General features: G+C 44.6%; 1 protein-coding gene across 4 annotated transcripts in view; it reads left to right on the top strand.

Annotated features, from left to right (window-relative positions):
- mctp1a (multiple C2 domains, transmembrane 1a) overlaps window positions 1-12,820 on the top strand; it is a 147,053-nt gene that overhangs the window by 70,314 nt on the left and 63,919 nt on the right. For all 4 annotated transcript variants that reach the window (XM_031585574.2, XM_042710484.1, XM_042710486.1 and 1 more), the window contains exons 3-7: window positions 4,421-4,563; window positions 5,619-5,698; window positions 6,060-6,171; window positions 8,177-8,215; window positions 11,886-12,053. In XM_031585574.2, the coding sequence (XP_031441434.1) occupies window positions 4,421-4,563; window positions 5,619-5,698; window positions 6,060-6,171; window positions 8,177-8,215; window positions 11,886-12,053 (542 nt within the window). The remainder of the gene's footprint in view (window positions 1-4,420; window positions 4,564-5,618; window positions 5,699-6,059; window positions 6,172-8,176; window positions 8,216-11,885; window positions 12,054-12,820) is intronic.

Raw genomic sequence — 12,820 nt, 5'->3', positions numbered from 1 at the left:
CACTATTCCCTTGGTTGTGTGATGGAATAGTCTAGTTGTATTTGTGTAAGAAAATATTGATACACTTGAGTATCGCAATATTACTTTTTCTGATAGTGTATTGATCCTCAAAAACACTGTATCAATTTTTGTATTAATAGCTTACATGCAAAGATTTGTGGCAGACAGTGTTTCCTTTTGTATTGTGTTATGCAGTGCTATGATGCTGCTTACAGTATTGCAATATATAACGCAACATACTGAATCATAACCCCTGTATCATGCTACGTACCGTATCGACGGATTCTTGCCAATACACAGCCCTATGTATTTGTGTGGTAAATAGTTACCGGGGATGTGTGTTTTACAGGTGTTGATTTATCTATATTTCGCTTTGTTCTTGTTATGTGTTTCTATATCCATTTTCTGTAGTATTATCTCAGCCTGAACTCACATGTCTGGAAATACTCGTATGGAATTGCACAATGATAGAACAGCAGCAGCATACTGCCCACTGAACTAAATGGAACTGTGCATGTGTCATGTGTCATGTGCATTCTTATCTTATAGAACCTAGAGCAAAGGAGAGGATCTACCTTAGATATGATCCCAGCGAAGAGCAGTGCACTAACGCACTGGGCAGAAATCATCCCCTAACCTACACGCCCAGCATGCTTTATATCACATAACCTGATACATACAATTGTAGTTAAAGGTCAATAAGCAGGGGCAAACACAATATGATGTAATAAGCTACATAAAAAAATAGGACTGAAAGATGGATACAAAAATGCAATATAGAGGTACAGTCCATGGCAGAAGCCGAAATGAAAGCCTGTCACACACACCTCCTTTTAAGCAGAGCGCTCAGACGGAAATGAAGCTGTCAGGTCAGTTGAGCTCAGTGTTTCCTGTCTGAAACTGAACGCCAATGTGGCAGTTAAAGCTCAGTGCTTACAGCTCCCGTCACGGGGGCACATACCTATCAATTTGCACATGGCAGTTGCTGAACATTAGCTCAGGGTGTGCTTGCTAATGGCGGGGAAAATGCTAATGGGGTGCGTCTGACTATCACTGACATTTCATGTCCTAAGGCCTTGTGAATTATTCTAATCCAGTAGAGCTTACTGCGGTATGTTTCATGCAGTGAGCCCTGACGCGGTCTTTTTGTGGGTCGTGGTAGTCCACCTCTGGCATGTGTTGGCTTATCTGTTTGGAGAGTACACATTTTTTCCTCCTGCACACAGTGAAATTGAGGGTGCACAACTGGTAGACTTTACAAGCAATGTGTGTGCGCATGTGCGTGTCCATGTGTGTGCGTGTGTGTGTCCGTGTGTGTATGTGCGTGTGCATGTGCGTGTGCATGTGTGTGTGCATGTACGTGTGCATGTGTGTGTGTCAGCGTGTGTTTGTGCGCGAGTGTGTGTATGTGCATATGTGTGTATCTGTTTTTGTGTGTGTCTGTGTGTGTGTCTGTGTGCGCAAGCATGCGTGTGTGTGTGTGTCTGTGTGTGCAAGCGTGCGTGTGTGTGTGTGTGTGTGTGTGTGCAAGCGTGCGCGCGTGTGTGTGTGTGTGTGTGTGTGTGTGTCTGTCTGTGTGTGCAAGCGTGCGTGTGTGTGTGTGTGTGTGTGTGTGTCTGTGTGTGTGTGTGTCTGTGTGTGCGTGCGTGTGTGTGTGTGTCACTGACTCAGCAGGACCAGATGAGGCTGAGATCACCCGTGGCACCAAAACTGCACATTTAGGAGAGTCTGCTCCACCCGCAAACCAATCACTGCAGTTTACAACGGTCACATGATCAGAAAGCCTCAAGCTGAACACAGCTCCTTTTTGGAGACCTCTCTGAACCCTCCTTAAAATAACAACATCAACAACAGTAATGAGCCATGCCTGAAGCCCTCCTTAAAATAACATGATCATCAACAGTACTGGCCATGCCTGAAGCCCTCCTTAAAATAACATGATCATCAACAGTACTGGCCATGCCTGAAGCCCTCCTTAAAATAACATGATCAACAGTAATGAGCATGCCTGAAGCAGCAGTGGGGTTCAGTCGGGGTGATGGCATGACGGTGCAGAAGCAGAGAACCATTTGCACATCAGCTCCAGGTCTTCAGGCCACAGCTGAAAATACACTCAATGCTAAACCCCCCTAGCTGTTGGCAGTGTATCTAGTCACGATGTGAGTAACACGTACATTATGTCCAGTAAATAATGCATGATTGGCTGGAGGTAAATCGTGTTGTTGTTTACATAGAGTATGTTTGATCACGCTCGTAATAAAATAAATAGACGCGAGTGAATGAAAGTGAGTCAGATGTTAAGAGCAAAGTGTTTTGAACCAGACCATTGGAGCTTCACACCAGAACATGCACACAGATAGGGTAGAAATAAGGCCTTACTCATTTATCAAAACCGCATGCACATATGATGTGCAAAAAAAAATAAGGATGTGTAGAAAGAGATTCCCAGCAAAGAATTTAGTACATTTAGAAATAAATCTTGAATCCTTAAAGGAGTACTCCAGTATTTTTTTTAACCTAGGCCCTATTCGCCCAGCAAGTTTCTTTTCATTAGCTTACCTTTCTCTTCTCCTGGTCCGGAAGAAGTCATTTTCTATAGATCCTTTACAGTTATTTCTGTACAGGTCTATCTCTGTAGGGACCATTTCCATGTTGTCAGACACTGTCTGTGGCGAAAACGGTTTACTTTGCCGCAGATCCTCGACCCATAGGATGACATTATATAGTCAAGTCAAGTCAAATGTATTTATAAAGCACATTTAAAAGTGCTGTACAATTAATACCCATTTTGCAGTTGCTGGTTATAGCGTTCTAACTCAATACTGGACCGATTTCGATTGTTTTCGTCTCTAGTAAAAAATCTGGACCCAAAAAGAAGTGAAAATAAGGCCCAGGTAAAAAAGAGTTCTCCCTTAGTCTCTTGTTTTCTCTTTTTTCATCTCAAATAAACATCCAATAACATAAATAAAGAGATTTCAAACTGATCGACGCAGACTGATGGTTTAATGGCCTGTGGATACCATACTGACATTGTTACGGCCCGCTAGGCCTTCTGCTTGTTGTTCTCGTCTTGTCAGCAGGAGGATAGGCTTGAGCGCCTAATTGCTGATATCTCCTGATACGGCCATTTAGTTTTGAATTCTGACACATACCGCACAGCTCTCATCACATTTCAGTCCTAACAACATTCTTGCCTTACTGACAAGCGATTTAAGTTCACAAACCATTTTTGTTTTCCTTCCTCTTAACTGACGACCTTGGCACAGGGTCATATCAGTATACAAACGTGACCAGTCTACCAGCTTGCACTCTTTAGCTTCTGCCTGATGTTTTTTGTTTTTGTCAAGGCATTTGATTCAGTTGCAAGGTCTATGTGGTCTAATAGTGAGGTCTAATAGTGTCTGTGATCTGGGTGTGGAGCAGTATGTCTATGGTAATAGTGTCTGTGATCTGTGTGTGGAGCAGTATGTCTATGGTAATAGTGTCTGTGATCTGGGTGTGGAGCATTATGTCTATGGTAATAGTGTCTGTGATCTGTGTGTGGAGCAGTATGTCTATGGTAATAGTGTCTGTGATCTGGGTTGGGAGCAGTATGTCTATGGTAATAGTGTCTGTGATCTGGGTTGGGAGCAGTATGTCTATGGTAATAGTGTCTGTGATCTGGGTTTGGAGCAGTATGTCTATGGTAATAGTGTCTGTGATCTGGGTTGGGAGCAGTATGTCTATGGTAATAGTGTCTATGATCTGGGTTGGGAGTAGTAGGTCTAATTCAATAAGTGCAATGGATGGAATTAAACTCCCTGGCCTGAGTGTTGTGATGTTAAACAACAACTTTTGTAACACGCTGAGCCTTTGCAAGGGAGGCTAACGTGAGATGAATCCTGTGTTTTGTAACTTGCTGATCCACAGGCATGTAAACTGTTGGGGGGGAAATGTAACTGGTTAACTGCTCTGTGTTGCCACAGCTAATCACAGAACATCTTTCCAGCTGAAGTAATACTCCCCCCCCACAATGATGTTCCAACTGTTTTGCAGTATTAAATATTTGAGAAATAGCTAGAAATGCATTCTATTCTGTGCAGTGTTTTGTTCAGCAAAGAGAGTAGCAGTTTATTTTTTTCCCACCATGTGTAACAACAGTAACTTTTAACAACAGTAACCTGGCTATACACACCCAGGTCCAGTGTGAGTCCAAGTTCAAGTATCTGTATTCTCATTCTATAAAACAACACAATAATGAAGCATCTCATGAGCCCCGTAGTGAGAAATCAAGTGTCTAAAACATCTGCCTAAAACAGCTCCACCCTCTGTCCCCCTCTCCTCCTCAGTGACCAGTGACCCCTATGTGAAGTTTATCTGTCCCCTCTCTCCTCCTCAGTGACCCCTATGTAAAACTTATCTGTCCCCCTCTCCTCCTCAGGGACCAGTGACCCCTATGTGAAGTTCAAGATAGCAGGGAAGGAGGTGTTCCGCAGCAGGACCATCAACAAGAACCTGAACCCAGTGTGGGATGAGAGAGTCACCCTGTTGGTGGACAGCCTGAGAGAGCCGCTCTACGTCAAGGTAAACCACCGGGGGGCAGTAGAGAGGGTCTAATTGCCTCGCAGATGGACTGTTTATCCAGCAGGCTTGTATGTAAAGGGGGCAATGGGATGTGTGTATCAATCACGTCGTCTTATACTATCAACACAACGAGTGGCCAAGCACTTCATACTGTTTAGAACAGTCAGACTGTGACTCAGAAAACAGAATGCATATATATAAATCTTTATTTCAGACGCCAAGTTCCATATAAAATAACAGACATACAACTATAAAAAAAGAGAGAAAAATAAAGCATTTCAAGAAGAAGAACACTAGAAATGAGTGGACAAATCCTAATATGTCTGTTTTTGTGTTCATGTGTAGCCATATGTATGTAACTGATAAAGAAGTAACAATCAAAAGCACCACAAATCGTTGTAAAAGGGAATGACATATAATATAAGAAATAAGATATAATATATATTTGTATTTGCTTCACTGTAGTACACTGTTTTGAGAGGCCACAGTCTTTTGAGTGTGCTAAACCTGAATTACATGCTGGTGTGTTAAACTCCTTTCAGATGAAATAGTGAAGGCCATTAGTTTATAATGAAAGAGGAGAATGTACCGACTTAGACTTATGGCAGCGTTATATCAATCCTAAACACCCAAGACCACATGATTCGCTACATAACCTCATCCACGGTCAAGTCACAAGCTTGATTTTAATTTGTGGTAGTTGAACAAAATAAAGGTGGCCTACTTGCACACATGCGGAGTGGTGGGCCTAATAGTGTCATGACTCGGACATTTAAAGTAAACAAGTCCCAGAGGTTCTCTAACTTTATTTCAAGAGGAATGCCATGCATGTTAACGATTAAGTCACATATCGTTATCGTTAAATAACCCTAGGCAAATCACAGAATGACACCATTAGTCAGTGATTAGGAGAAATGTAATTATACAGTTGGCAGCTTCCTAAGGTATAGGCTTCTGCTGTTCTTATACTTGATGTGTGTATCTCCTTGAGGCTTGTCTTCTGCCATGTAATAGCTGTTGACTGCCTTCTGACTGATCTCTTTGTTCTGCTTTAGGTCTTCGATTATGACTTTGGCCTGCAGGATGATTTCATGGGCTCGGCTTACATCTATCTGGAGTCTTTTGAGCATCAGAGGTGTCAGAGAGTCACTATTGTTTATTTATTATGTTATTCTTTCTATTCTTCTTGTATTATGTATTTATGAAGAAAGAAAGTCCTCACGAGTTTGCATTTCCATGAAGCAAATTATTTCTTGAGCTATTTGTTGCCACCTGGTGTTTGGTGTTGGTAGTGTACCCCACACGCACCTCATCAGCACACATAGTGGTTATGAGGAGCTTATGACATTATGTAATTATAGCAGTCCAGCTTATTATCTAATGATGCTTGAATGCTAACAGTTATTGAGGTAAGGCTGACTAAGCTAATAGAGTGAGGCTTCTTTAGTATATGTGTGATGTGAGCAGTCTATTACAGTGTAAGAATGATTCTTCAGATCCCTGGATGTGACCCTTGACCTTAAAGATCCCCACTATCCTGACCATGACCTGGGCACTCTGGACCTGACCGTCAATGTGTCCCCCAAAGAAGGGGACATCCGAGAAACTGTAAGTTCTGACCTCTGCCTCCTTATTCCCCCCCTTCACTGCTTTTAGCTCTTGTCCTGTGTCTAGAGAAATGAACCACGGTGACTGAGAGTTGGGAGAATCTACCCCAATGTGTCATTGCAGAACTAATACCATCCAGCAGACAACCTGGCTTAGTGCCTCTTTTCTCCCTAAGACCATAGAAGCAGTTCAGTGTTTGAGCGCTCTGAGTAGCAGTTGTGTGTGTGAATCAGTCCTCCTCCTCCTCCTCCTCCTCCTCCTCTCCATCTTTTCTCCTGCTTCCCAGGATGGTTTCTGTGTCACGGCCGAATATGATCTCTTATGTAGTAAACTGCTCTCATAAAGGGAGACATTCGCAACAAAGCAGTCTCAGTTCTATGCAAATGTTTTATTTAAGGTTGCACGTAGTTGATGGGCAAGCCGGTGTGTTTTCGACTTGTATTTTAAGGCCAGCAACAGCCTTCTCGTTTGAGTTTTTCTATTATATCATAATGGAGCCTAATTGAAAATGCTGGCACGCCACTCTCATTACGATCGTTAATATGCTCACTTTAGAGTTGCCTGAGATGATTGAGCTGATATGGAATTCACTCCGTTTTGCATCGCTCTCAAGCGGTGACAAATATGCTGTCTGGGCAGCCGAGGGTTTGGCACATTTGAACACTCTGCTTCTCAGATGCCCAGAAGGAGCTGCTCGTATGGCGTGTTGTAAAACTGCCATTGTGCTTTGGCTGAAGAAGTGCACGAAAAGAAGTAAACAAGTTTCAAGAAAGAAGATCTCTCTAATTTCTTCTCTCTTCCTCTCTTCATCTCTGAGGGCCCTCCCTGATTAGAAGGAGATGTATCTTCATTACAGCAAGATGCAGCTATTTCTGCTTTGTTCATTTAATTGTCCCACATTATGTAGAACATGGGCTCACATGGGACTGTTGGGAGTCTGTTTGATCTGATATCTTAGTTCCTGTGCACGGCTTTATTCTATAGGATGTGAGAACAACTCTTTGCAACTTCTCCAAGGCCCCCATGCTGAGCAGGGAGAGATGTACACATATCCTGGCACAACCTCAAACCAGTTTAAAAGCACCGGTGTTTACTTGTGCCTGTTAGCGCCCTCCCCTGGACACTGCAGATATTACACAATGTCTTCCCACTTGAACCGTTATGCAGTCTGAGATAATGCTGCATGCCGTGCAGGTGAGACAACGAGACGAGGCGATGTTGCTGCGGGCATCCATATTGTTTTCTGAGTTGATCAGGTTTTCAGAAGTCAAAATCTCCCAAGTTTACCGTCATCTTGAACGCAGCATTAGATCTCTTCACCTAGTGAACGGTAGAAAAAAAAACCAGTTGAATTGAAAATACAGGCAAACAATAGCTTGATTAATAACAGTATGTAGATTTAAGAGTAATAACCAATCTGCCTTTTCTTTCTTCCTGTTTCTAAACGGAGGCTAATGGATGGCTCTATCAGTGATGAGGGGCCCTCCGCCACTCTGCTGGGCACATCACCATCATTGCAGCTTTCATATAGAGGCCTCATTCCAGGCAGCTGGTCCTTGATGGATTTGTTGATTTGTTGACTATTGATATTTGCTTCCCATTAGTGCTGCTTTTACCCTCACTTGGGGGTGACCCCCCAAAGCACAGCATGAACAGTATCTGTATCTGTGTGTGTCATCAACACACATACTGTAAATACTTGTTCTGTGTGTGTGTGTGTGTGTGTGTGTAGTGTTTGGAAGTGCTTTGTCTCTCTCACTTTCTCTCTCTCAGTCTCCCTCATCATCTCTCTGTAACTCTCTCTGCCAATCTCTCTCTCTCTCTCTGGATACGTGGATACGTGTGTATCTAACCCTTTTATGAGACCATGTATCTGAGTATATAGTGTGTGTGTGTGTGTGAGTGTGTGTGGTTGCTGGCCTGAATCTGCCCGTGGGTCTCTCTTCCTCATTGCAGCTCATAAGGAAGGGCTGGCTTTTTTATACTGGCTTTGTCTCATTTCCAGAACATGCTATTGAGAAGGAGCTGGAAGAGATCCAGTAAGGTAATCTACAGCATGTCCTCACTCCCCCCGACTGCATACGCTGCCCCCTGCAGGGTCCTGCTCCAGCTGGAAGCCCTGACTCCCTCTGCCTCTCTGTCTCAGCCGCCCTGATCAGTCCGCTCCAGCCAGCATCCTTTCTGTTTCATTTATTTTCTACGTGCTGCAATATACGGACACAGGTTTCCAGGGGAAATGTCGCCCACCTCTGGTATTAAGGAAGTATTGCATATGTCCAGAGTAGAAGAGTTTTTTTAGGGAGGCTCTATTATGTGGGACCAATAACTGTATAAAACATTTTATTTTATAAAACATTCTGTTTTGTACAGTCATTGTGTGGGGCTAATTGTAGTCTGGTCATCGAATTAAGGTAGCCACATAAATGCTACATCACAGCTGTATGTGATGACTATATACTGTAGTGTAATACCCTCAAATCACCATGAGGTAGCATTGATGAATCCAAAACATCTTCACAGATACTAGTCTTTGACAAGGCTCTCATGTGTTTGTCCAGGAGGTCCATGTATATTGCAGCCGTTGGGTGAGAAAATAAAGGCGTCTTCACTGTCATCTTTAAGCTGGTCTCACTGCTCTGGTGTCAGTTGACCCTCAGCCTTCAGTGTAAGGCAGAAGGACCAGCATCATTCCTTTTGTGTCCCCATTATGTATTTTTCAGTTCAAGAGGGAGAAGAGAAAAAAAAGGCTTGATTTCAAGACTATTATGGATATGAGTTTTTGGAAACCGATCCATTTGGAGAAGAGTCCCCTGAACAAGGAGTGGGGTGTGAGAACGAGTGTCCCCCCTCTCTTCTCTCCCACTCCTCCTCCTCCTCCTCTTCTCCTCTCCTCCTCTCCTCCTCTCCTCCTCGTCCCCCTCGTTCTCATTGCTCCTCAAGCTGATTCTTGAGTTTTTCATATCCAGTGATTTCTTTTTTTTTTTTGCCTCATTGATTTGGTTTGGTTGTCATTGGAATTCATTTCCTTTTCTTGATTGGGACTTGTGGCATGCTAGTGGAAGGACGGTTGAGTCCTGCTGGTCTGCGCATGTTGTTGTTGTGGTGTCTCGTGGCTTTACCAGCCCCGTGCACTTAGTACAGCGCGGCACTCTTCAGACACCATTTAGATTAAGAAGTTTAGAACCGCATTTAACACAGGCAACGTCAGAAGCTTTCGAGAGTTTGCCTCAGATATAGTTCCAAACAGTTTTATTGTCTCCTGTTCAGTTATCCACACATGAGGGTGTGTGTGTGTGTGTCTGTGTGTGTGTGTGTCTGTGTGTGTGTGGCGCGCGCAAGTGTGACTTCTGTGGGTCTGTGTGAATCAAGAAGGTCGCGTTCCAGTCTGAACCACAAACAAACCACTGATGTGTGTGATAGGACGAGTTTCAGAGCAGCCAGCCTCTTTTGTAGCCACTGCGGCGGTAGTATGGGGGTCAGGTCGCACCCCGCTATGTTTTGGGCGGCAGTTCTGTGGAGTTGGCTTTGGCGCGGGATCGAGGAGCCCCCTGGAAACATGAAAGCGCCTCTCTCTCTCTACTGCCGCCCTCCTCCACCCCCCCATCCCCTTCCGTAAGCCCAGCCTTTGATGCTGCAAACTGGGCCAGCGCCGGGTGGGACTCAGGGTGGGAATTAGCTGCTGTGCTAACTACTTCCACACCAGCCCCAGTCCCGGGCGCCCCCCCCCTCCGTCAGCGTCTATTTATACCCGCCTGCCTCCATCTTTAATGAAGCCGGATCTGATAAACGCTGAGTCCCGTAGACGCGCAGTCAGCCCTGCCAACCGTGAGTGGGATTATGAATCACCTCCTATTGTTTTCGAAATAATAAAAGATTCATCCTCCGAAGTGAAGTGAAATTCAGTAAATAGGGGAAGCAGAAACATTGACCCCACATAGAACTGTGAGGGTATATCACGGGCAGACTTTATGTTACCTAGGGCCTTGTTGGAGTTGAATTCTATTATTAGGTATAGTGGAATATATTGAGTAGATAGGAGTGAGAGGATCGTTATACTTTGTATCTGTTTAAAACTTGGATTAGGGTTTTAGTAAGCATAGATTTTCAGACTGTTGTTACACACTGGCACAGCTGTTGTGCTGGCCTCAGGATGTGGTTTGTAATCTAAATGTGATGTAAAATACTACGCCTGGCCCCCTCACGGCGCCATGGGTGAAAACCACCCAGCCTTTATCAACTCAGTAATTGATGAGCCATTCTGATCAAATGAAGAGCGTTGCGCTCGTGACCACGAGTGTCAGGAGAGGATATCTTATCTCGCCTGCGGGCGCTCACAAGAGGGCCCCTCTTTAACGTGGCGACAAACAGCCGTGGCCCCTTCAGTCAGATGGGTATTTGCATTGAGATCTCTCGGGTTTCTCCAAAGCGACGACAGTCTCGCTCGTCGTCCTGCGTGGCCTAGTTTGGCACGGACCTTCTCATTGGCCGTCCAAAAATCCAGCACCAGGCCTGGATGTAATGAGCAATCTGTCGCAGCAAAACAATTACGAGCCCTTTCAATTAGGAGCGGAGCTGGAGAGCGGCAGCACGCGGGCCGGCTGCATTAGCATACTGTGCTCCTGCGAGCTCTGCGCTTCTGTTGGTGCTGCGTGTTGGAGTGTGTCAGCGGTTGTGTGTCTCTGTGTGTGTGTCTCTGTGTGTGTGTGTGTGTGTGTGTGTGCGTGTGTGTGTGTGTGTGTGCGCGCGTGTGTGCGTGCCTTGCTTGCCTGCCTGCCTGCTCGCGCCACAGTCAGCCACTTAGCATTAATATCTGGAGAGAAAGAATTAAGAGGCTCGCCTCGAGATCAAAGCCGCTTGTTTGCGCGGGAGGGTTTTTCAAAGTTTAATGAAATGCACTCACAACAAAAGCCATACTAATGAGTTTCCAAATCAAGCACAGGAGACAGAGATATCTTATATAAATGTGTTTGTTTGACAAATAACGTAGATGTCTTACTTTGCCCAGGAACTATAGCCGTGTCTTCCCACATTGTTCGCTGAAACACGGTTCTACTTCATAATGGACGTGAATACACTTCCCCGGCAGCTTCCATTAGATACAGCCCATTCAAGTTCTATTTGTGGACATTTTAGCTGTGGATATGTGTCCATGATAATTATACTGAGTCTTTAGTCGAACCCAAGCCGGGATTCTCCAGGATTGCAGTAATTCCTTGCAGTGATGTATATGTATATGTATAGTGTTTGTTTCTGGTGTGCGTCTCGTGTGTCGGCTTCTTCACCCGTGTTGGCTTATCCTTGTGCACTGTGTGTGTGTTTTTTGTTTTTTTGTCACTTCATTGTGGTGAGGAAATCCAGGAGAATCCCTGAGAATCACCCTGCTTATACTTATAGCTTATACACCTTTGTTTGTGTTTGTGTGTTTATGTGTGTGTGTGTGTGTGTGTGTGTGTGTGTATATATGTGTGTGTGTGTGTGTGTGTGTGTATATGTGTGTGTGTGTCTGTGTGTGTGTGTGTGTGTGTGTGTGTGTGTGTGTGTGTGTGTGTGTGCGTGTACATGCGTATGTGCGTACATTTCTGTATGTGTGTGGATATGGATATGCATACTTGTATGTATGCATGGTTCCATACATGCATCGTTGTATGCATGGTTCTATGTGTGTGTGTGTGAATGTGTACGTGTGCATGTACGTATGTGTATTTGTGTCACAGCATCACCAGAGCCTGCGGCTATCAGATGTGCACCGGAAGTCGCAGCTGTGGAGAGGCATCGTGAGCATCAGTCTCATCGAGGGCCAGGGGCTCCAGCCAATGGACAGCAATGGCTTCAGTGACCCCTACGTCAAGTTCAGGATGGGCCATCAGAAGTACAAGAGCAAGGTCAGGCCTCCCTACTGCCCCACCACTTCCAGCTGCCCTTGAGGTTGGCTGCGTTGTCGGCCATGCAGAGAACAATGACATCAATTTTATCTGGAATCTCAAATCCAATCTTTACACCACACTATCGCACCAACACGTACATAGTCTTTCCATAAACCTTAAAGCCTGTTCCTTCCGATTAATACATTGACAGACTGTTTGAAAAGTCCCTAAAATAAGTGAAATGTTCAGGTTTGCACATCTCTCAGTCGCAGCACCAGTAGGATAGCGCAAACACCCACCCCTTCATTAGCTCTTCTGTTCACACGGTAAAGACCTCAGATGACTGTCATTACCTGGGGCCGTGAGGGAGGAGACAGCCTAGCCCTAGACCATGTGGGGGAATGTCCATTGTAAACAAACTCCACTGAGGTCCAAGTGGAATTCATTTATTTTGAGGCAAGCCCTGCCATCTGGAAGCAGATGGTATAAGAAATTCCACCGAAGGAGATATTACAGCGTATTACAGGCTACTAAATGTAAATGTTTCTAACCTGCACATTGTTTTCTTTGAGGGAAATGGCAGAATCCGTTTATGCTGCATAACTGCAGTAGGGTTAGGGTTAGTGTTGTGTTGGTTTTGTTAGTTTGTATTTAAAAAGGAAGTATCACACCGGATCCTCACTCATTTATCCATCTCCACCGATCAGTACTGAAGAGAAACATCCTGCCTGTTTGTGTTTAGACCATACCCAGAACCCTGAACCCCCAGTACTCAAGAGAAACAT

The sequence above is a fragment of the Clupea harengus genome, chromosome 18 (assembly GCF_900700415.2).
Source record: "Clupea harengus chromosome 18, Ch_v2.0.2, whole genome shotgun sequence".
Lineage (NCBI taxonomy): Eukaryota > Metazoa > Chordata > Actinopteri > Clupeiformes > Clupeidae > Clupea > Clupea harengus.
Note: the sequence above shows the minus strand (reverse complement) of the source record. Positions and strands in the feature narration are given on the sequence as shown.